This window comes from Lycium barbarum, chromosome 5 (genome assembly GCF_019175385.1).
Source record: "Lycium barbarum isolate Lr01 chromosome 5, ASM1917538v2, whole genome shotgun sequence".
Taxonomy (NCBI): domain Eukaryota; kingdom Viridiplantae; phylum Streptophyta; class Magnoliopsida; order Solanales; family Solanaceae; genus Lycium; species Lycium barbarum.
In genome coordinates, this window is record NC_083341.1 from 3,523,551 (window position 1) to 3,549,480 (window position 25,930).

Consider the following 25,930-nt stretch of genomic DNA (forward strand, 5'->3'; position numbering starts at 1 on the left):
AAGTTATATTTGTCACATTTAACAAGAGGTTAATGGCTCGAATTATAAGTACAGAAAAATACTACTCCCTCCGTCCCAATTTATGTGATATAGTTTGACTGGGCAGACAGTTTAAGAAATAAAGGAAGACTTGTGAATCTTGTAGTCTCAAATAAGCCAAAAATATTTATGTGGTTATAGATCATTTCATTATGAATGAAAGGTAAAGTGTAAAGTTAAATTGTTGCCAAATAAGAAAATGTATCATTCTTTTTGAGACAGACTAAAAAAGAAAGTGTATCACATAAATTGGGACAGAGATAGTAACAAAGTGCGGTTTCCCAGTGACACGAATCTGAAGTAATCGAGACTTCAATATAAGTATTATAATGCCAAGTAAGAAACGAGGAAATAAGATCTCTTGGCCTCTTACAATTTGAATAGAAAATATTGACTTTTTCAAATCTCTTATGTGTTTTTTTTAAATCTCTTATGTGTAAAAATAAAGATCTTTTGTATAAGGGTCATAAAACTAAAAAAAAAAAAAATTGTAAAGGGCCAAATAATCATTTCTCCCGTAACAAACAAAAATAAGTTTATATAAAATTAAACTGTTCCATTAGTACATCTTTTTATTTTTTCTTATATAGGTTCTTTTTATAATTAAAACATAGGTAATAGATTACTGCATGCTTCTTTAGAAAACCAGAAACAAATTGGCCACTTTAGTCGCCAATTGCTCTTCTCCAACACTGTGCTCTTTACGACTCTAACATCAGCGTCACATTCTTCTTCTTCTTAATCTTTTTCTTCATATATATAACTTGCCAAAATAGCCGTTTTCTGTTAATATTCCCTCATTTAACCATACCCATTTGTTCAAGTTTTCTTCTTTTAAGTCTATAAAGAGAAATCTTTAACTTTTAATCAAGTGGGTGTTTGAGTTTTCAATGGGACCTATAAGGGGATTAAAGAGAAAGAAGAAGGCAGAGAAAGATGTTGACCAATATACCCCTTTACATTCTTCGTTATCTCAACTTTGTCCTTCAGATTGGTGGGTCGACTTCTCCAAAAGGATTTCTGGTAACAAACTTTAGATTATTTTTTATTTGTGCTGTTTGCTTCATGTTCATGTCTAAGTTGTGTGTCTCTTTTTTGATCGGGATGAAGTGAGCAAACACATTTTTTGAAGGGTTAATTTAAGAATTTGAGCACTTGATGTGTGGGGGCAGGAATTTTATTTGGGTAAAATTTATATATTTCTGTAGTTAGAATGTCTGATAAGTAATTTCAGTCACATACGAGAAATCCTTTGCCTAAAAGTTCGTATGTTACCTTACCTATATAAAAAAGGAGGAAATGGAATTGTCCTCGTACCTAACGAAATATTTGGTTGTGCAAATCAAACTTTGCATAACTAATATGACAAATACAATCAGGTGCAGCGGATGGGGCCGCTCATGTAATCAGAGATTTCAGATTCGAGTCTTGAATATGAAAAAGTCTTTGATAGAGAGCGTTTTCCCCAAATGGAACCCTACGCGGCGCGAATCCGCGAAGCAAAGAGAATGCTGCACCATGAGGGGTTAAGTTAGGTGAAAGCGTTCTAAGATTAAAGTACGGTGTTAAAACGTGTGCTGATCCGCTGAGAAAAGACGGTAAGGCTGAGTTATATGAATATTTATGTACCATTTCTTAGGCAGAATTAATTATAGAATAAAAATACATCGATTAAAAATACACGAATAAAAATTATCTAAAGACAAAATACCCTTTATAATCAATCCCTTCAGAACAATCTCTACGGATTACTTATCATATGACATTTTTCACATTATTATTTACTATACAACCACCCCCACTTGTTATTCACTATATAAACAAATATTATACGTATTAAATTATTTTTCTTGTTTAACAAGTCCACGAACCAAATATCCTATAATATGTTTAGTTTTGATACACTAACGATATATAAAAAGTTTCACTATTAATTTAAATTCTTATATAGAGTGAATTTTTTTGCTCTTACACTATCCATATAGTTTAATCGGTACAAGTTACCTACTAGTATATTTTATCGTATTACAATCAACACTTATCATGCACATACTTTTAATCTATCAATATAATTGAACTAATTGTTGCAAATTACGTAATAGTTTTTGCAATTACAAATATATCTTTATAATAGACTCCGAAGTAATCTCATTTCTGCACAATTTACCGTGTTTGTCAATATATATATATAGAAGTTATACCTGACATGTCACATTTAACAAGTGGTTATAAATACTGACTTTCCCTTTAATTGGTCTTATATAAATCTAGATTAGTCGGAATATTAATATAAATATCGGATACCAAGTAAGAAAAAAGTACTATTACTATACAATTACCATTTTCCAAAAAAAAAAAAAAAAAGTACTACTACTATATATTTTTGTTTTTGTTTTTCCATATAATATCTTTGTTATTGAAAGAGAGGTATGTATTACTGCATGCTTCTTTAAAACCAGAAACAAAATTTAACAATTAGCCCTTTTAAGCCTTCCTCTTTCTCTTCTCCAACACTCTGTTCTGTATCAGCGTCATCTTTTTTTCTTTCATATAACTTTCCAAAAATAGCCATTTTTCTGTTAATATTTCTTCATTTAACCAATACCCATTTGTTCAAGTTCTCTTCTTTTGGGTCTATAAAGAGAAATCTTTAACTTTTAATCAAGTGGGTGTTTGAGTTTTTCAATGGGACCTATAAGGGGATTAAAGAGAAAGAAGAAGGTAGAAAAAGATGCTGACGAATATACCCCTTTACATTCTCCTTTATCTCCACTTTGTCCTTCAGATTGGTGGGTTGAGTTCTCCAAAAGAATTTCTGGTAACAAACTTTAGATAAACAAGAATCTTGTGCATGTTTATACTTTCTTGATTTGTGTTGTTTTCTTCATGTTTATGTGTGGTGCTGCATTTTTGTTATGTTTATTGTGGTGGTTCTGTTTGTTTTGAGCCTGGGTCAACTTTGAGTTTTTATTTTTTGATACACGTGGTGTCTGGTCCAGCCTAGACTAATTTCACAGGTACCTGTCACATCCTAACGGCACAGTTATTGAGTAACTTTATCCATCAAGACTTGTACAGATGGACGAAATGACTTAGCGTTTTGCTTCTGCTGAGATTTGAAGCTGAGACCTCACGGTACTCAAACGACTCTATTGACTACTAGGTCATACCATTGAGTGTAACTTCGAGTTATGTTAAATTGATTTCTGCTCTCTTTCGATATTCGTGGTGGTTTTTATTTCCTTGGACCATGAATATGGCTAGTTTTGAGTCTCTCATTTATCTGAGAAAGAAGAAGGAAGAAATGAGGAGTGTGTGACCGTCTTATGTCAGGGAAAGGATAATTACTCTTAATTTTTCAGGTCCACAACACGTCCTACGTGCGGGCCTGATTATTTTCTTGGCTTAAACACGTGAAAATATGTGTTAGATGAGTGGTGGCAGTGGAACTCGAACGTAGACAAATACAACATTCAAATTTGATGGGTTGAACCTTTAGGTTCTTACAATTGAACCTATTATATTTTTTCTTTCTTTCAAATTATGGGTTCAAAATGAAATATTTGTTGAAGTTACGGGTTCAGAAACATCGTGAAGTTGAATCAACTGATTATATGCTATGTACGCGTCTGAACTTGAATCCAACATGTCTCCGTTGTGTGATCCTTCATCTAAAAGCTCAAAGCTCTCAAAGAGGATATCTATATATATTCATTTAGGTGTGCTATAGAGTGTTGGATGTTGGCTATACTTGTTTCAAAGACTTGTATTTTCTGCATTCTCTTAGAATTTCTTAAATGCATGAGCTTCTCCCCCCCCCCCCCCCCCCCCCCTTTTTTTTTTTTCGTTGTACGAATGGATGCGTGAGATATTTTTGAATGGTTAAAAGATGAGGCGTTGAAAATTTTGGTTTCTGAACCCTGGATTTATCTGTGACACTTTGAATACTCTATTAACGGGCCAGAAAAGAGAGGAATTTGAAGCAGTGAAAAAAAAAAAAAAAAAAAAAAAAAAGAAGCAAAGGAACTAGAGTTATCATTTGTAAATAGGATCGAAGTCAGGTTTACTTGATTACTTGAGCTTGATTTTTTGTAATGACATTTATTAATCAGCTGTAAGGATTTACATGATAGGGTAATAGATGGTTGCTTTTGAGTTTACTTTTGGCCTTTTCCCATTAGTACAATTAACTAAACTCTTAATAACTTTGCATTCCCTTCGAATTGTTTAGCTTTCCTAAAGTTTGTTGGAGCTAATACAATTTCTACATCTCAGCTTATTCTCTGTTGTTATTTGGTTATTCGGGCTTTTGAAAAAAAGACTGCATCATATCCTGATACCAAAATGTAGAATTGTTTAGTTTGCAGCACGATACTCACATGAGCAGCTCTAAGAACGAGATGCTCTAAGAATGCAAATAGTTCTTGTTTTCTTGAAAGATGAAAGGGAAATGTATATCAAAAAGATCAAAATGAGGGAAAGCATTATATGTGAAGTCGCTTCCCTTGTCTTGTTACACCTGAACCATGTCTATTGAAGGAAGCGAGGGAAGTACAGGTCAACTGACCAAATATCCCATATTTCAGATCTTCTTAACCTATCTAAGTGACCAATTGTCCTTTTGCTGCTTGGCGGATAGGACTTATCTAGTCACTTTACCTTGGAACATGCATCTGTCTTAACATTGAATCAGTCTTTGCTTTTTCCCTTCACCAAACTGCACTGACAGATGATTGCATAATTCTAGTCTATTGCAAGGAAAACAGTTGAAGATAAACATATAAAGAGTACAACTTGTGGTGTGTGGTGCCAATGCTTAGGTAAAGATCAAAGTGTGCAGGTTTAGTCTTTACAAATGAGTAGAGTGCTCGAGATGTTCTCTGCAAAGGTAGGATATATCAAATGATAGTGTTTTAATTTTATTAGGAAATGATCTCTTCTACAGAATGCTGTAAGTGTAAGCTTCATTATATCAAAACTTTGAAGCAGAAGCTATGCTTAGTGATATGTTTAAATTATTGTGCTGCTCTCTATCTTTGTATCTTCTCATGAGCAATAGTACTTCAGACGTGCTTTCTCTTGTTTTAAGCCCTTCAGTTGTATGCTCTATCTCCTTTTTTTTTTTTTTTTTTTTTTTTTTTTTTTTGAGGAGAAGGCCTAAATTTGCTCCTATAATATCCAAATATGCTCAATTTACCCTCCATTACTTTCAGTCCATTTATACCCTCAACGTTAGTAATTCGTCTCGTATTTACTATTACAATTAGTGGAGCTCCAGCATGAGCTGGGCAGATTCCATGTGTCAAAATATTTCTAGGAAAGAGGTCCAAATTTGCCCCTCTACTATTGCTATAGTTTAAAACTACCCTCCATTAGCCCCCGGGGGTTAACTCAATGGCAAAGGTTGAGGGATTCGTATCTTAGGGCACAAGTTCAAACCTTGTGTCAAGCGAACCAAGTCCAGTATTTAAATGGAGTAGAATAGAGGGGTAGACCCATCTTCCTCTGCGTTTTCAAGGCTGCAGCTAGCCCAAAGGGTTGGCTCCAGAGTGTAGACGGATTTCTCAGTCATAAAGAAAAAACTAACCTTCCATTATACTTCAGGTTGGAGCTCTGTTAGAAGTTAAAACAAAAACGAGTTTTTTTTTCCTAGAGCAAGGTAAGATTAGACCCAATGTTTTAACGGAGGGAAAAGTTTCTCAAGTACAGGGCAAATTTGACCTTTTTCTCTCTTTTTTTCTTTATAACGGCTCTGTTGGGGTCAACTTGTGCACCCCTCGACTATCCCATCGAGTATCTTCCATCTCCCACCAATGCAAGTACTAGGTAACTCTGTCATGAAGGTTTAGGCGTATGGAAAGAAATTTTAGTATTTTTGTTTCCACCGGAATTTGAACCTAGGTCACCGGTTATTTCACCCACTTAATTGACTGCTAGGTCATGCTCATGGATGCTATGCTCTAGCTCTTCGTAATAGCTGAACAAGCTCGACGATGAGCTTCCAATCAGATTCCTTTGTGTTCGTATATGCTTGCTTGAAATATTTCTGCTAGACTGTGTTTTGAAGAAGCTCTAATAGTGCTTATGGTCTTTGATTCTGCAATGATAGCTGTTGATGGGTGAGGATTTGTGACGAAGGGAGTACATAGTTCACTAGGGAAGAAGAAATGGAAAAGAGACAAAAGGCAGGTAACTAAAGGATGGACATAGAATTACAAAAGGCAACTCCCATTTCTTTGCCTTAGGTCTTCTTTGGAAATTTCACCCCAATAGCTGAACCAAATGATTCTTTTACCGTTCTAGGCAGCTGCCAATTTTTTTTCTTCATAAACATTCCCACTGACTAGAACTCTATAAAGATTGGTTGGTTCAGCTATTGGGATGAAATTTTCCAAAGAAGACATTGGATATTAAGGCTAACGAATTGTAATTCAAGTTTAAGAAGCATTGTTTAAGAATGTTGCAGCCTAGCTTAAGTGGATTTGCCGAAGAATGTAATTGAGCAAACATGCAAAGTGTTTAGGAGCCTGTTTGGATGGGCTTAAAAAAGCTTTTTTTAAGCTAAGCCCAACTTATTTTTTTGGGCTTATTTTAAGCACAAAATGGCTTATAAGCTGGCCAGCCAAACACTCAAAAAAGCTAAAAACAGCTTATAAGCTGTTTTCAGCAACTTATAAGCTAAGCCAAACGGGCTCTAGGGCGAGACTGGATACAAGGATACGAAAGTGCTTGGGGATATTTCGAGTACTCGTGAAATGATGGTAATGTATATCCATAGCTCCTAAGCTTTTGTTCTTTTAATACTCCTTCTGTCCCAATTTATGTGGAGGTGTTTGACTGGCACGGAGTTTAAGAATGAAAGGAAGACTTTGAAAACTTGTGGTCCAAAATAAGTCAGAGATATTTGTGTGGCTATTAATCATCTCATTAAGGTAAAATGGGAAGTTTAAAGTTAAATTGTATGGTGTCATTCTTTTCGGGACTGACTAAAAAGAAAAGAGTTCACATAAATTGAGACTGAGGGAGTAAATGATATCAAAAGATAGATAGAACATGATTGAAGAGAATTGTCGTCATTGTTACTAAAACCTCTTTCTTGCAAGTTCCATTTCTAGTTAGTACTAGGTCTGATGAAAAAATGGATTTTTTTCTTGTGTTCACTAATGAGATATATTCATCACTTAAAAGGGCCTAATCTTAATGTCTCAGTAAATTTTCGGCCATGAAATTTGACCTTTTTGTTTGTTGCTTCTCAGGGACTTCGGTGCAGAAAGGAAAATCGGTTTCATTTGAATCTCTGTTCAAACTTTCAAGGAAGACATTTAACTACATTTGTTCGCTTGTGAAGGAAGAGATGATGGTTAGACCTACAAACATAACTGATCTCAGCGGCAAATTTTTGTCTCTAGATGACCGAGTTGCTGTTGCTTTGAGAAGGCTGAGTTCAGGCGATTCGCTGTCAACTGTCGGCGAATCTTTCGGGATACACCAGTCGACCGTCTCTCAGATAACTTGGCGATTCGTGGAAGTCATGGAAAAAAATGGCGTTCACCATATCCACTGGCCTTCTTGTCAAGAAGACATGAAAGACATAAAGTCCAAATTCGCAAATATCCGAGGCCTTCCCAATTGTTGTGGTGCCGTTGACATCACGCATATCATGTTTTGCCTATCTACATCGGATCCGTCGAGTAAAGTATGGTCTGATTTGGAAAAGAATCACAGTATGATTTTGCAAGCGATTGTGGGCCCCGATATGAGATTTCTAGACATTTTAGCCGGGTGGCCCGGAAGTCTAAGTGATTCCGAGGTGCTCACATGCTCAAGATTTTTCAAGCTCGTTGAAGAAGGAAAGAGGCTAGGCGGGCAAAATTTTAAGCTCTCGAATGATACGGATTTAAGAGAATACATTGTTGGTGACTCGGGTTTTCCCCTTTTGCCATGGCTTCTTACTCCTTATACAGGACGCGGACTTTCTGATCATCAAGCTGATTACAATAAGCGCCATTTTGCAACGAGGAAAGTGGCACAGAGGGCTTTGGCAAGGTTAAAAGATAAATGGAAGATCATCCAAGGAGTAATGTGGAGGCCCGATAAGCAAAAGTTACCGAGGATTATTCTCGTATGCTGCCTGCTGCACAATATTCTCATCGATTTAAACGATGGAGTTGAAGATGAAGTGCCGTTGACTCATCATCATGATCCTGATTATGGACAACAAATTGGCGATGCTACCGATAAATCTGCTTCAATTCAAAGAGAGAAACTTGCTCTCTATTTAGCTAACAAGCTGCCATCTTAAATATTAGCATGTCCTAGGATATGCTCAACAATTCTTTGTAGTTCCAAAAGCTGGCAGAATTAGTCAGTTTATGATCCATGTAGTTTTTAAGTCAAGAGAAAAGTACCATCTTATGAAAAGACACATACTGTTAACAACTGTGAATTTTCATTATCTTAGTTATACTGCCCAAGTTAATAGATCTTCTCTAGATACATGATAAGACCTCTGAAAAGGAGAAAAGACTAGATTTGCTCACTACTTCAACATATATGTTGGCCTTTCTTTGTCCTTCTAAAATGGTGTGTCATTTGCCACAGTCAATAAGGTGGGGAAGATGATTCTTTTTCTTCTTATACACTAATTATAAGGTGTGAATTTATGTTGTTTTAGTTCGATATAAGTTATTTCAGTTTGCGTCTATTAAGTTATATACACTGATAGTGTAAGCATTTAGGACAATTTTATTGGTTATAGCAGGTTTTCACCCTATTGTTAAGGTACCATATCATACTTGATACGAAAAGTTACCTATACAAAATTTGATCAGTGAATCCAAATATGTTCCTCTTTTCAGTTTATGCCTCTTTTGGGCTTCTATTAGTATTTTTTTTTCCTTACATTTGGACTACTAATTTTTTTTTCTTTTGGGATTTTATTTTCCCTCTTGTACTAAGGCGTTTGGCCATGAAAACCAAATATTTTTTACTTCATTTGGAATTTTGAAGTTGGAGTTGTAGTTGGGGATGAAGTTGTGTTTGATTATAGTTTTTGCAAAGAATATTCGGTTGTTTGAATGTATTAAAAGAGAAAAAAGTGAAAACATGATTTTAGGTGTTTTCAAATTTCAAATATAACTTCAGGTTGTATTTGGAATTTTCATGGCTAAACACAGATTTTCAAATAAAGTGAAAAAGATTCTCATGGCCAAACGGGTAAGTTTTTCCTTTTGGCCTTTTTATCTCCTAAATGCTTGGTTTGTTGAACTTGCACAACTGACAACCCCTATGCCAAATGGATACGTAGTAATGTGAACTTAAAAAGTATAAGATATATGAATTTAATTTATAGATATCGATAGTGTAATGAACTTTTTACATCATCAATGAAATTTAACTTATTACAACGAACATATTACTTACTATATTTAATTTATTGTAACGAATCAATGCTATTAAATAGAATTACTCATGACTACTTTTTAAGTTATCTAATTGTGTAAGTATCTTTTTATATTTTCAGTGCATAAAACTTGAACTTTAAATATGTACACATAGTTTCACATTGTTTAAATACATATATGTATGTAAGAGTTTGTCAAATTTTCCAGCGTACGCCACAACGCCTAAGTATATTTAAATTGGTCAACAAAGTATTATATTTGTAGAATTATGAACACATTCTAGACTTTAATTTCTCCATTGGTATTTGGTACAGCTACCAAATTGAAGTTTGCAACACTCATTTAAGAAATTACTACTACTACTACTTTTCTCGTCCAATTTTCAAAGTCTTTATCTTGCCAAAAATATTTTTCTCATGTGCCCTAAATCACATTCTAGAAAAGATATATCTGCATTACCATTATAAATTTTGTTTATATTATTAGTGTATTTTGACCTATTATAGAATATTACTTTTTCTTTTAGATTATCAATTAATTTTATATAGAGAATCATCTGTATTTACTAAAAATGATTTGTTGGTGTATTTTTTTTTTTTTTAAACATTGGTGAGGCATCAAATTTATATTCAGAAAGAAATCTACTCTTTTTATTTTGAACCAAAACACAATCTTCAAAGACATTTATAGTAATTGCCCTGCTGGGAAGTAAGGAAAATCCATGATCGAATATGACTTTTCTTTCTTTTGTGTCGTAATTGAGCTTGTAAAGTAAATCACGATTCATGTATATATTGACAAATAAATATTTATACACGTAAGAATGTTCATCGAGAAACCTTGAAAAATATACGATGTGTCTTGTCATAAAATCAGTGGTAGTTATAACTCCCCGCTCTTTGGAGCAGCTATTGAAGTCCCTTAAACATTTGATATCAAGTCAAAGAATCTTTACCTCATAAGTATAACATTGAACTAACTTAACAAAAATTAAGAAAAGGACCATATCTATTCTATGATTTGCACAATATTACTGACTTTAAGGTGAACATATCTTTGACTTCCAAGCTGATTGATGTTGTGTGTACTAGCAAGTCATGTCCATCTCCACCTCCTCACCCCCTCCCTCGTGCTTCCGATCCAACGAAAAAATTAAAATCTTTATTTATGTTCCGTGTTTATACTAAATTATATTAATTTATTATAGTAGAGTAATAAAATGAGATAAACATCCAAGAATATGGCCTAGTTTTGCCTAAGTCTTGACAAATGTGAAGTCAGGATTTAAACTATATATATTCTAAATTCTAGGATGGCTATGTACATCAGGTGTTAGTAACTCGATTTGATATGTTTTTAAACATATTTAGTAAATTTCTTAATGCAAATACAATATATGGATTTAAGTTATTGGGCTTACCCGAACCCGTACATAACCTTCTATCTCCGCCCCTAAAATTTTGGTGGACAGAGTTATAACCTTCTAACTCTGCTCCTGAGGCTTTGGTGAACTGATCGTTGTGCCGGCGTAAGAAGTATCCAACATAATAGTCGAGGTGTCCGCTAGCTGGCACGGACACCACCTTTAATTATAAAATTTAAACATCAAGTACGTGTAAATATTTTTAGGGCATATAGTCTCTAGTACACAAAGAAAGCTTCCTTCCTTTTTTTTTTTTTTTGGTTTCCGATTCGGTATTCAATACTCGCATTGGGTCCAAATTACAGCTGAATCCGTGTTAAAAGTCTTATATTAAGGGGTAAAACACTCGCTAACAAAAACGATTTCATGCTCAAAATTCAAACTCAAAACCCTTTAATTAAGATGAAGGGAATATATACTTACCACTTCACCACAGCCTTTGTCCTCTTTACTTGTTGATGAGGTGTAAGTAGAAGAAGAAAATGTGTAGGGGTGACATATTGATGCAATGATTCTGGCTCCGCACTCTTTTATCGTCTTTGTGCTTCCTAATGCTTATAATTAATTCAAATCACAAGAAAATAATTTTGTCAAATTTATTACATTCTCCGTCCCAATTTAATTGTCATATTTTGTTTCTTGACGGTCAAATTACGTTAATTTTGATCAATAATTTGATATGTATTTTTCATCATACTAACATGAGAATAATTTTAACTTGTAATACTTTTCATATAGTTTTTGAATATTTAAATTTTAAAAATATTGAGTTAATCTAATCCAATTTAGCATGACCGATTAGTGATATTGACTCTCAAGGAGCGAAATATGAAAACTAATTTGAGTTGAAATGAGTATCCGCTAAACATGAGATTAAAGTGACGAGGGGTGGCATTTGCAATACAAAAGTCGTATCTTAATTTTATTTAATCTTCACAAAAAGTCAGTATAATTAATATATGGGGAGCATTAATGTCAAATTGAAACAATATGTCGAGAGTGTGCTTTTCAACAATTAATGGCGTTGAAATAATTAAACCTGCCAAGAAACAAGACATTTTTCAGGTCTTGGTTCGTATAAGAAAAATTGGCAATCCCTTGATTGGATTTTTCTTATATACACCATTGTAAACCAATGGGGAAAGCCAAAAAAAAAACGATTTCATCGTTATGAATTCAAATTAAGCTCTAAATTATTTGAAAATATTGGTTTAAAACTATACGTACATACATTAATATTGTAAAATAATTTTTACTCTATCGATTACTTAAACGTTAATTATACGTAATTGTTCACAGTGGGATGAATAACTTAGATATCAAGTATGTTACTTATTAAAATATATTGATAGTGCAAAAAGATTCTCATTAATGAATATGAACTAAATCTAGAGAAAAAAGTCTTGTTGATGATCAAAACTTAAGCATGCTTGCATCCAAGTCAATGTCACGTAGGAATGGCTAAATAGAGATAACTATTTCTAAGTTGCTTCTTGAAGAACCAAAAATACAATTAATAAAGTTGAAACCTATATCATGTATTTATTTGACTAACTCCATAATTTGGATCTAATCTAATTTCTAAGCATATGACAACTAAAAAACCTACGACAATGACTTGTTCTTTTTCTAAGTACACATTAAGTGACGACTTAATCAATAGACTATGCTTTTAATGTGATCACTATTATTAGTCAAAGCACTTCAAAATCACACAAATACGTTCTTCCAACTACTTTTGGCTAAAAAAAAGAAACAGTCAAATTCAAGCAAGTTGAATAATAGCATCTTGTGTGAAAAAGATTGTGAAACGCAGAGCAATATCTTTCCTACTATGTAATAATGTCTTATGTCGCCCTGATACATTTTTATTTTTATGCGTCAAATACGTGAATATTTTTTTAAGTTGTTTTGTGGCGATGAAATTTTTGAATTCAAGACCTCTTGCCTGTTTTAATATATCGAATTGTGTGATCACCTTATCTGAAAACATGTATTTCTTACAATGGCAGAGCTTGAAGCTCGGATACGTGTCAGCCGAACTCAATAGTTTTTGCTCAACCAGTGTACTTGTGTTAGGAAGTTCTTGAAGTATATACAAATATTAAATTTAGAACCCAATTATTACCACTTGAAGTAGTCTTTCTAAAATTTGTAACCCGCAAAGTTGAAATCATAGCTCCGCCTTTGCTTTCGTATGTGAACCTGATTTATTTCATGGGTCAAACACATGATTTTTTTGCTTTTGTGACAGTAAAATTTCAATCCAGGCCTCTTGCCGGATTTAATACGATATTGAATCGTGTAATTATCTTATAAAGAAAAAGTTAAACCGTTAGAAATAACATACTTTCAATTAGTAGCTAAGTATATATATACATGCATGTCTTCAACATGTCGACATAGTTTCTCAAGTTTCCTTAGCTAATGCATAGGGATAAGGCATCATTACCCCCTCACCTAGTAGCGTTTTTGCTACGACACACCTTACCTAATTTTTGGTCCTATCACCCCCCTAAACTATTTAAAACCGTAATATTTTGCCCCCTTAAGGCTGACGTGGCAAGGAGAGGGTGTTTCACTTTCCTTGAGAGAGTGAGAAACATAAAAAACGGGAAAACTTAATTTTTTTCTTAAAAATTTGTATTTTCTTAAAATATGAATATAAATCTAGTTTTCCACATTTAAAAAAATAATTAATTTTTTCAAAATTTTATAAAAAATCAGTTTTTTTCAAATTTTGACAAGAAAAACACTTTTTCCGGATTTTATTTGAAAAATAAAAGTGTCCTAAGAAAATGAAATCATGAAAATCAAGATCTTTTAAGACATTTTAAAAAAAATAATCAAGCTTTCCATATTTTTAACAAATCCATTTTTCCATGTTTTTAAAAAAATAATGTTTTCAGTTTTGTTTTTTTAAAAAAAAAAAAAACGTATGGGTTTTAAAAAAAATCAAATTTTCAAAAAAAAATTAAAAAAAGGGTTTTAAATTTATTTTTTTAAAGAAAATTCAGTTTTTTAATTCGCGTTTTCAGTTTTTTTTTTTTTTTTTAAAAAACTGGTTTTAAAAATAAATTTTTTAAAAGAAAAATCAGTTTTTTAATTCCAGTTTTCAGTTTTTTTTTTTTTTAAATGGGTTTTAAAAATAAATTTTTTAAAAGAAAAATCAGTTTTTTAATTCGCGTTTTCAGTTTTTTTTTTATTTTTTAAAAACGGTTTTAAAAATAAATTTTTAAAAAAATCAGTTTTTTATTTTTTTTATTCTTAAAAATTGACACGTAAGCTGAATTTTAAAAAAAAAAAAAATGCACATGTGGCAAGGAGAGTGTATGTCACTCTCCCATATGAGAGTGGGCATCAACGTTTAGGGGGTAAAATATTACGATTTTAAATAGTTTAGGGGGGTGATATGACCAAAAATTAGATAAGGTGTGTCGTAGCAAAAACGCTACTAGGTGAGGGGGTAATGATGCCTTATCCCTAATGTAAACCTGGCAACCGGTTTAACCGGAACCGGACCGGTAACCGGTTAGGGAACCGGCCGGTTTCCGATTAAAAAACCGGAACCGTTTAACCGGTCCGGTTCAAAGTGTCCAAAACATGTTTTTTTTTTTGTTTTTTGTATTATATATATATATATATTATAGTATTTATTAGTATATTGTAGGTATATTTACATATGTTATACAAGTTTATAAGTAAAGTTTAAATATTTACTGACTAACAGGCTAACAGCAAGTCAGCAATACAGAATATACGTATACATATATATATATATACCTAAAATATAGTAAGAATATACTTATATATATATATATATATATCAATATATGTATCAATATACTTAGGTTATATAACTTAATATATATAAATATGTTTAAGTTATATATATATATATATATATATATATATGTATGTATTAATGTATATATGTTTAAGTTATACTTATAGTATACTATACATTACAAGTATATTTTAGTTATTTTTCAAATATATAACTTTTTAGTTTTTAATTTAAGTATATTCTTAGTATATTTTAGGTATATTCCTAACTTAATAAAAGTAAAAATATGAACACAAGTAAATAGAAGAAAGTTCAATGAGCCATATATTTTATTCATTCTTGGATAACATTTATTTGCAAGTTGTAGTTTTTTTTAACTTGCAAATAATACATGAGTTGTACAAAAATAGTAGAATAATAAAATCACCAATTTTGAACCATTTCGTTAATTTTCCCCCACATCATATTCGGTCATGGAAATATCTTCAAAGTCTTCCATTTGGTCCGGTCCACTAGCTATCAAATCTTCAATTACTTCCTCTTCGCCTTCCTCCGCTTCTAAGTTTTGGTTGCGTCGCTCCGATCTAATCCAATCGCGAATGCACACTAGTACTTGCAAGCTAAAGACGGATAATGAATGTCTATGGTCTCCAATTTGCTGTCTTCCTTGGCTAAATGCGCTCTCCGAAGCCACGATTGATACTTGAACCGTAAGGATATCTCGAGTCATTCTTGAAAGTACCGGATAGCTTGCCTTGTACTTCTTCCACCATGCTAAGACGTCCAAGTCATCCAGTTCCTTGATATCCACATTTGGCTGCATCAAATAAAAGTTATATTCATCAAAGTTTGCAGTAGAAGAAGAAGTTGGCTGTGAATGTAAAACTTTTAAACCTGACAAGCCCTTTTTGCTACTCTGAGAAGTAGTAGGGCGTGGAGCAACGGGTGTAGCACGTTCTTCCAAACTAGAATAATGTGTAAAACTTTTCTAAACTCATCATCAATAGTGAGTTCGGCTTCAGCTACAGATGGTTGAACTCCCTCTTCAATTTCTAAAAATGTATAAATTTGACTAATCAAATTTTTAGTATAAGACACTTTTAAACAAGGATTTAAAAGAGAACTCAATATAAATAAAGTTAGGATGGGAAAAAAATACTTCTTAAATTTGATTATCATTTCAAAAATAGCCACTTGATAACCGGGTTTATATTTATACTCTTGTAAAACTCTAGCTATTTCCGCTAAGTAGGCTAAAATTCCGATTACCGTGGGATAGAATTGTCTAGAAAAAGCAAGCGTTGCATTATAAAAAAATTCTAAGAGGTCAACACATTCTTTAACATCTTCCCAATGCATAAAAGTTAACCAATCCTCACTATTAATATTATATTTGTTGTGAACTTGTTGTATGAGAATCCTATACTCATATGCTTGTTGTAGCATAATGTAAGTGTAGTTCCACCTAGTCTCAATTTCTACTTGAATTTTCTTAGGTCTAAGGTTATTTTCCACACAAGCATTCTTAAAATCTCTAATTCTTCCCCTATTAGCATTACAAAAAAAAAAACGCAACCGCATCTCTAACTTTTTGAACAAAATCTTCAAAATGCACAAGACCATCTTTAACAATTAAGTTTAAAATGTGACAACTACATCTTACATGAAAAATATTTCTTAGCGGAGGGTTTAATTCTCTTTTTATAAGACCTATCGCCTTTGTATTATTAGAAGCATTATCTAAAGCAATACAAAGTGTTTTTCTATAAATGTTAAAAAATCTCATAATAGTAGACATTGAATCGGCTAAAAATTTTCCATCGTGACGACCTTTTCCTTCATCATATAAAAATGCTATAATTCTTTTTTGCATAACCTAGTTGTCATCAACCCAATGACATGTAATAGCAAAAAAATCTAACTTGTTAAGACTAAGACTCAAATCAGCGGTAAGACAAACATTATAATTTAAAAAAATAAATACATGGCGCAAATAAAATCTATATTTTTTAAACAAATCTATAACATCGGCTCTACAAGTACTTCTAGGAATACCCTCAAATAACGGATTATAACAACGTTGAATGTAAGTAACAAACCCCAAACCTGAGGGAAAGGAAAATGGTAAACAATCATAAGCTACCATTTTAGCTATTTCTACAGGCTCTTTTTTCTTGTCATACTTAAAATTTCTACCGGTTCGTGGGTCTATCGTCATTTGAATCCCCCCCACATTTGAACCCGTTTGCTCTCCCCAAACATCCATATGTTTAGTTCTCATATGAGCATTTAGTGTACCCGTTCCACCATCCTTACCAGTTCCTTGCTTAAAACTAAATACTTGTCCACATATGGTACATGTTGCTGATTGATTTTCCCTATTCTTAGTCATAAATTTCCAAACTTTAGTTGTTGGCTTACGAGTTCTAGGCGGTTTGTCTTGTGTATGTGATTGTGCAGGACATGTATCTCCTATAGGATTTTCGGAGGGTTGCGTTTCATCATCATCATCTAAGTCTTCATTAAAAGTGTCGGTAAAATGTTGTTGCATTTCCTCATGACCTAAAAGTGAATTATTTCCACCAACATCAATACCTAAATTAGGTGTTTCTTCCACAAATGTTTCCTCATTAAGCCTACCCCTAACAATACCACTACTACTACCGGCACCACGTCTTAATCTCTTTGACATTATTAAATAGAATTAATTTAAATCACAATCAAATAAATCACAAGAAAATAAATTACAACAAATTAAATTGCTAGAATTAAATTGCGTAAATTAAATTGCGAAAAATAAATTGCTAGAATTAAATTGCGAAAAATAAAGATAGAGTTGGAACGAAGGTACCAAATTGCCGGATTAATTTCCAACAAAGTGAAGGCGGCTAGAGTTGCAAATCCACCAAAGCTACTTCAGATTGTTGCAAAATCACCAATTCCACCAACAATATTATAATTGCAAAATTAATAATTGAAAGTTGAAACTATAATAAGACTATGTGGCTAATTATTGCAAAGTGACTATAATTGAGAGATTGAGAATTTGAGAGAAAGATGAAGAAGAGTGAATTGGTGTGAATTAAAATGAAAATGAAGAAGGGTTTATATAGGGGTGGGGGATGGGTTAAAGTGTTAAAAAAAAGTTTGAGGGGTTGGGGGGCCAAAAAATCATTTTATGACCGTTTGGCAACGGCCATTTTGCAAATGTACAGTTGCCAACGGTCCATTAACGGACAGGCCCAACCGCCCAACGGCTATTTTTTATTTTTTTTTAATTTCACCGGTTAAACCGGTCCGGTTCCGGTTTTACCGGTTTAATCGGTTCCGGTTTCAAAAATATCGGAACCGGACCGGTAACCTTTTAAACGGTTAATCGGAACCGGTTAATCGGAACCGGTTCTACCGGTTCCAGTTTTACCGGTCCGGTTACCGGTTTTAACCGGTTTAACCGAACCGGTTGACGGGTTTACCCTAATGTATATATCCTCTTTCAAACCTATTAAAAGGCACTTACAGAATATATTATGCATAATATATGAATTAAGAGATCGATACTTAAGAAATGAAGATTTATTTGAAAATGTGTATTTAGTTACATCACTGCACGCAAGCGATTGCATCATAATAGTTGACTATATGTGTTCAATCAAATCCTAACCCTTCTAGTATTGTCAAAATAAGGAGAATAATAAGACTTACATTAAAAAAAAAAAAAAAAAAAAAACTCTTCCATAAAATAATAATATTATAGTAATCCATCTCTGTACGGCAAGTACATGAACAAGTACGGATGACTACCCCAATTTTTAATTATATATACACAATAATTTTGCTGATTTAAAGTAAAAACAACCAAAATAATTAAAAATACATGAAAGGGCTCCATAAGAGCTTCAACACCAAAATATTGTTAGCGCTTACTGCATTTGTTTACAACATTTTAATTAATGTCAACAAGTATCATATACAAAATCTATGAGCGGCATTAAACACCCTACGTCTAATATATTTATTACATACAGTCAAAATTTACCCGCATGCAGTATTTATACTTAATTGTATTAATATATTGTGATTAATCATAAAGTAAAGTATAAATATGTATAAATTAATTATGATTTAGTGATGGATCAAAATATATATATATATATATATATATATATATATATAGACACGTGGCATGTACTCATTATACGTACTTGATATAAATACCGAGTATAGATAAATTGTTATTATTCAAAATATATAATAGCCACTCAATAATAGCTCTAACATATGTCCCCGTGGAATTGATGTGCTTAATTATGATTAATTGATTTTCTATTATATATAAGTGGCGAAGAAGGACCAACACAGCAATACTTATTTGTATTCAAAGCTTTATAAATTGTACATGCAATGAATGCTTGTACCAAAGCCTATATAACTTGTACACTTTAACCAACTGCATTTTTATTCCACGTGGACATATGTCATTGTGTTTAATATTTATTCCCTTCTCATGTATAGATGTGTGCACTTCAATTTTAATTCTCCGACACATTTATTTCCTCTGTGCACTTTTACTTGTTCACTTTTGACTTTTCACGTTCTTGCTGAATATTTATTCTTTTCTCATGTATAGATGTATGCAGTTCAATTTTAATTCTCCTACACAAATTTATTTTCTCTGTGCAAAACTTTTTCACTTTTAACTTTTTAGGTTCTTTAAGAATTAATAAATCTCACGTGGACATATGTCATAGTACTGAATATTTATTCTCTTCTCATGTATATACGTATGCACTTCAATTTTAATTCTCCGACACATATTTATTTCCTACGTGCACTTTGACTTGTTCACTTTTGACTTTTCACGTTCTTGCTGAATATTTACATATGTCATAGTACTTAATATTTATTCCCTTCTCATGTATAGACGTATGCACTTCAATTTTAATTCTCCGACACATTTATTTTCTCTGTGCACTTTTACTTGTTCACTTTTGACTTTTCACGTTCTTACTGAATATTTATTCTTTTCTCATGTATAGACGTATGCAGTTCAATTTTAATTCTCCTACACAAATTTATTTCCTCCGTGCACTTTTACTTGTTCACTTTTGATTTTTCACGTTCTTTAAGAATTAATAAATCTCACATGGACATATGTCATAGTACTAAATATTTATTCTCTTCTCATGTATACACGTATGCACTTCAATTTTAATTCTCCGACACATATTTATTTCCTCCGTGCACTTTTACTTGTTCACTTTTAACTTTTCACATTCTTGCTGGATATTTATTCTCTTCTCATGTATACATGTATGCACTTCAATTTTAATTCTCCGACACATATTTATTTCCTCCGTGCACTTTTACTTATTCATTTTTTACTTTTCACGTTCTTTAAGAATTAATAAATGAAGTACTCTCACCGTCCCATATTACTTAGCCACATTACTTGACTTTTCACGTTTTCAAGAATTAATAAATGAAGTACTCCCTTCGTCCCATATTACTTGGCCACATTACTATACTTGACTTGTCACGTTCTTTAAGAATTAATAAATGAAGTACTCCCTTTGTCCCATATTACTTGGCCACATTACTAAAAATATATGTCTATTTTTCTATTATATATTTTTCTTATATTTTTTTATATTTCTATTATATATAAACGCCCAAGGTGGACGAACACAATAACAATAAATTTTACAAAAAGTAACTGAAATTGTACTCTAAGTAGGGACTAACGTGTGTACATTTTAGAAGTTGAACATTAATTCTACCTGTTGTGTGTTTATTTTTTAAGTCCTAACGGGTTTGCAGTGTCTCAATTGTCCTTTCATTTCCTTCATTTGGTATATACTCCCTCTGTCTCAATTTAAGTGTCTGTATTTGACTAGATATAGAGTTTAAGAAATAACGATAGACTTTCAAATCTTGTGGTTTAAAAATATATATAATATAATAAAATATCCTTTGCATCTTGTGATTATAAACATGATATGTAGGATATTTAAATTGTCAACTTACTAAATATAAAAAGAGGCGGACATAATCAAAATAAGATAAATTTTAACAACAATTGAGAAATTAAGGGGAAAAATAGGAGGAAAAGAAAAAAAAAATGAAGACTCGCTAAGGAAAATCGCAGTATCTTTTGCAAAATATACAAACCATAAAGACTAACTAAATTAAGTAACTAAATTAATCATGTTGGGTCATGTGTATCGCACCCATAGTTTGCTAGTAATTTATAATAAGCCCTTACCGACCCCCAAGAGATGATTAGTGACAAGTGATTAGACTTATCAACTTTTATTTATTTTATTATTTTATCCAAGTAACTGATGAAACTGGCCAGGTCGGAAAGGATAAAAAGAAATATTCTAGAGGAATGAAAGCGCCACGAATTTACGTTAATATTAATGGCCAGTCACGACTCACGACCTTTACAACATGCAACTAGTATAGTTGATAACATAAATTTTTAATGAACATCTTAATAATTCTAAAATCATATACAAGATTTGAATTAATCGGACATATTCAATTGAAAGGAACTTAAAGGGCTGAAGTGATTTCTACCAAGAGGTTACTATTTTCAGGTTTCGAAAATAAATTTCTATTATGGATGGAGAAATTTCAATCATACAAGTTGGTACTCCATATAATAAGACAATGAATACATTCTCAGCAATTTATTTGTGAATCATATATAAGCTTTTAAACAAACACAAGACTAGTATTGATCATGTTCACATGGAGTCAATACATTCAAAAGAGAAAAGTTTTAGCTACGATGGTTCTAGCAGATTAGTTTTTTTTTTTTGGTCCAAGTACTAGATGAGTAGTAGTTATAAATAAAGAAATAATACTTGTAGTTTTTGAGAAGTCATACAGTCATGTTGCCTACTCCATGATGGCTCACCAAATTCACACTTCCAATTGCCCAAAAGACAATAATTATTCAAATTAGCAAATTTTCTATCCGTTTGCACCTACTTCCATCTAAATACACATCCATTTCTAGATAACAACAAAAAATTTAAAAAAGGATAAATCGTTTTAATATTAGCATAATTATTACCATATCATGGATCTAAATTTTCTTTTTTGTTTTATTAATCAATCAACTTTGTAGCTAAATGATGAGTTGCGATATATACACATGATGCAATAACCCTTTCCATTCAAAATAAACTGCTACAACTTGGCCAAACTCTTTTAGAATAGTTGTTTTGGTCTCTATATTTGAACTTGTTATATATTATAACATAATATTATATTAAGTTGGTAATGTAAAAAAGTTTTCCACTACCAGTGCGTATATAAAATGTTTAACTAAAATTCACCGTAGTGTAAAAAACTCATATTATTAGATTACTTTCATATTTTATAGCAGATAATATGCCTTATTTAAAGGATTATAAATCCATTTTTTATGAGGGTTACATGTAGATATTTTTTAGGTAACTTGATAATATAAAAGTTTCTTTACGGTTGTTGTGTATATAAATTAAACGCTAAGCTAACTAGTCCAAACAAAATAGATCTTACTTAAGCCACAAGAAATTAAATGTGTCCAATTTGATCATAACAAAAAAGTCAACTACTCATAGTCAAACTACCCAACTAGCAACCCTTATAAATAACCTAACCGCCATGAGATCCTCATTTTCATTCTTTCTTCTCCAACCAAACCTGAAATTAAACCAAACTCTCCCTTTTCACATCCAAATTCAACCAAAAAACAAAACATCCCATTTCTCAAACATTACAAGAAATCATGGTAGTTCTACCAATAAAGAGAGAAAGAGAAGGTGAATTTAAAACCATAACAACCATGGCAAATTACTTGATGTTGCTCTCACACCAAGAAAATCTTTCTGACGCAATCACAAACAGTTCTCCTGATCGTGTTTTTGAGTGCAAAACTTGCAATAGACAATTTTCTTCATTTCAAGCGCTTGGTGGTCATCGAGCAAGTCACAAGAAGCCAAGATTAATGGGAGAATTGAACTTTCAATTGCCAATTTCTCCTCCTAAACCAAAAACACATGAGTGTTCCATTTGTGGGCTTGAATTTCCTATAGGACAAGCTTTAGGTGGACATATGAGAAGGCATAGAGGTATTATGAATGAAAATAATAATATTCAAGTTCCTCATGTTGTGAAGAAATTAAAAAATACTCCAAGAGTTTTGTGTTTGGATTTGAACTTGACTCCATTGGAGAATGACTTAGAGTTCAAGATGAAGAAGCAAGCTCCAGTAGTTGATTTCTTCTTGTGATAATTGAATATACTGGACAAATAAATCCTATCTAGACCCCAAGTTCTTTTTTATCTTTTTCCTTCTTTTTTTCTTCTACTTATGGATCATGTTCTAGATAAGGAATTTTATTTGTTTATCTGATCGAAGCGGAGCTATAGTTGGTGAAGGATGACTAGTTGAACATTCTTTGCCAAAAAAATTATACTGTATATATACAGACTTTTTATATATACTTATTAAATCTTTAATGCACTCAGCGAAATTTCTTGTATAGGAGTCTTGTCTTGTGGATACTTTCTTTTGAAATTTCTTGTATAGGAGGCTTCCCTTGTGGAAACTTTCTATTGAATGATATGGATTTATTTTTTCATTTATACTTTCAACTTGGGCAAGTAGATTTTTTTTTTTTTTACCTTGGGCAAGTAGATCGAACATCAATAACTTTCAATCAGTTCTTCTGGTATCGAATTTTTCATTTTCCTATTTCCATTCATTAGTAGAACATCAATTGTGGTAATTAGATTGCTTTTGCTCGCTTGTTTACATAAATGGATTGAAAAAAAAAAAAAAAAAAAAGAGAGAGAAACACACACGTACATTAGAAAGAAAGTAGTATATGTTTCAAATTAACTAAACCAAGCATGTAGTAATATATTATATTGGACTTAGTTTATACTCTCTTTTTGTTCCATTTTATATGAAACGTTTGCTTGAGTACGAAAGTTAGAACTTAACGAAGACTTATTTTTGTCAAATTCTTTATAGTAATTCTAAACGATTATTAACGTGAGTTTGAGGTGACATTTAGGAATGACTTCTGCAATATGAAAGTCGTACCTTTTAGTTAATCTTCTTACAAGGTCAATAATTATTAAATGAGGAGTAATTTGTCAATTTTTTCGCAATTAATAAGTTTGCCAAGAAATAACAGGCATTTTCTAGGTCCTGGAGAAGCTGTTCATTGGAAAATTCAGCACTATCGTTTAATTTTAAAACCGAATGACGAACTGGACCAATTAAGTGTTAAATTAGAAATTTCGCCAATTATCCCTTTTTGGAACAACTATTAAATGACCCTATTTTTATTTCTTTTGTAACTTATAGATCTTATACTACGGTTTAAATATCTGTTTTGAGAAAACTGAAAATTTTATGGGAAAAAAAAAGTTAGAACATAGAGATTAACCCATTAGTGGGAGCAAATGAAATTATTGTACAGCAACATACTTAAAATACTTATATATTAAAATAAGATACAATTTAATTACTTTTTCATTTTTCCTTACTCTAATAAATGTGAAAAGAGATTAATGTCATAAAAGAAAAAATAATATTAAATGGAGATCAAATAATAATTAATAAGGTAAATTAGTGAAATTCTAATTCTAATTGACGTTTCCTTAAAAAACCGTGTAAAAAACAACATGTCAAGTAAAATGAGTTAACAAAAAATATTTACTAAAAATTTTTGCTCCTTTTTCGTCGTTCGTTGTGGGCCCCATAAAAAAATTGTGGGCCCCATATATATTAAACAACAACTAATATTAAAAAAAATGTGAGCCCCATATTAAACACCAACCAGTATTAAAAAAAAAAAAGTGGAACCGCCCCCATATTAAACACCAACCAGTATTAAAAAAAAACAAAAGTGGAACCCACCACATCCAAACTCACAGGAAAAAAAAAGTGGACCCCATATTAACAAAATCAAACAATGTTAAAAAAAAAGTGCTTAGAAAATCAAACAATTAAATCAATAATGATTGGCTCATTGCCACATGTGTATCAACCCATTAGTGGGAGCAAATGAAATTATTGTACAGCAACCTACTTAAAATACTTATATATTAAAATAAGATAAAATTTAATTACTTTTTTATTTTTTCCTTACTCTAATAAATGTGAAAAGAGATTAATGTCATAAAAGAAAAAAAATATTAAATGGAGATCAAATAATAATTAATAAGGTAAATTAGTGAAATTATAATTCTAATTGACGTTTCCTTAAAAAACCGTGTAAAAAACAACATGACAAGTAAAATGAGTTAAACAAAAAATATTTACTAAAAATTAAAAAATAGAAGTTCTTCATGGCCCCATATTAAACACCAACCAGTATGAAAAAAAAAATGTGGAACCCACCACATCCAAACTCACGGGAAAAAAAAGTGTACCCCATATTAACAAAATCAAGCAATATTAAAAAAAAAATGAATCCCATATTAAAAAAACAAACAATATTAAAAAAAAAAAAAAGTGCTTAGAAAATCAAACAATTAAATCAATAATGATGGATTCATTGCCACATGCGTATCAACCCATTAGTGGGAGCAAATGAAATTATTGTACAGCAACATACTTAAAATACTTATATATTAAAATAAGATAGAATTTAATTACTTTTTCATTTTTTTCTTACTCTAATAAATGTGAAAAGAGATCAAATAATTAATAAGGTAAATTAGTGAAATTAATAATTCTAATTGACGTTTCCTTAAAAAACCGTGTAAAAAACAACATGACAAGTAAAATGAGTTAAACAAAAAATATTTAAATAGAAAATCAAATTTCTACTTTGTTTTATTTTAAACATGTAAAATTAATATAATAATTTGAATTAGAATTATCCAAATCAAAATTTGATAAAAAAATTTTATATGTATTACTTTACTATTACTACTACTATATAGAAGAGCCGGTTTATAGAGGGAAGATCGTCGTCCGTGTTCGGTCCTACTTTTTTATTTAAGGGTAAAAAAATCCTTTGTGGTCCCACCCACTTTTTTATTTAAGGGCAAAAAAATAACGTTTATACTTTATATTACCAACTTTCTAAAAAGTAGATAGAAATATTTTATTATATTCTATTTTTCTACTATATAGAAGCATCGGTTTACCCATGCTTCGTCGACAGTCACTCTTAAAAAAAAAAGGTGGACCCCACCCTCTCCAAACTCATTAAAAAAAAAAGTGGACCCCAGATAAAAAAAAAAAAAAGGCAACGTCAAAAA

The 25,930-nt window shown here is 31.7% G+C and overlaps 2 protein-coding genes across 4 annotated transcripts; both read left to right on the plus strand.

Moving 5' to 3' along the window:
• The first annotated feature begins 693 nt into the window (after positions 1-693).
• LOC132640173 (protein ALP1-like) lies at positions 694-8,665 on the plus strand. 3 transcript variants are annotated; one of them, XM_060356653.1, is made up of 3 exons: positions 2,737-2,857; positions 6,149-6,228; positions 7,296-8,664. In XM_060356653.1, the coding sequence occupies exons 2-3, from the start codon at positions 6,207-6,209 to the stop codon at positions 8,339-8,341; spliced, it is 1,068 nt and encodes a 355-aa protein (XP_060212636.1). In that variant the 5' UTR covers positions 2,737-2,857; positions 6,149-6,206; the 3' UTR covers positions 8,342-8,664. The 3 variants fall into 3 exon arrangements, with proteins under 3 accessions (XP_060212635.1, XP_060212634.1, XP_060212636.1); XM_060356652.1 differs by lacking the exons at positions 2,737-2,857; positions 6,149-6,228 and adding an exon at positions 694-1,062 and having other exon boundaries at positions 7,296-8,665; XM_060356651.1 differs by lacking the exon at positions 6,149-6,228 and having other exon boundaries at positions 2,330-2,857; positions 7,296-8,663.
• A 13,658-nt stretch (positions 8,666-22,323) lies between these two features.
• Positions 22,324-23,295, plus strand: LOC132642202 (zinc finger protein ZAT11-like). The gene has a single exon (XM_060359459.1). It carries the CDS (start codon positions 22,434-22,436, stop codon positions 22,935-22,937), a length of 504 nt encoding a protein of 167 aa, XP_060215442.1. The 5' UTR covers positions 22,324-22,433; the 3' UTR covers positions 22,938-23,295.
• The last annotated feature ends 2,635 nt before the right edge of the window (positions 23,296-25,930 follow it).

Excerpts from the sequence above, each read along its gene's own strand:
- LOC132640173 (XM_060356652.1), top strand. The coding sequence starts at position 930 with ATGGGACCTATAAGGGGATTAAAGAGAAAGAAGAAGGCAGAGAAAGAT. Across the intron at positions 1,063-7,295 it reads CTTCTCCAAAAGGATTTCTG|GGACTTCGGTGCAGAAAGGA; the intron begins GTAACAAACTTT and ends GTTGCTTCTCAG.
- LOC132642202 (XM_060359459.1), top strand. The coding sequence starts at position 22,434 with ATGGTAGTTCTACCAATAAAGAGAGAAAGAGAAGGTGAATTTAAAACC.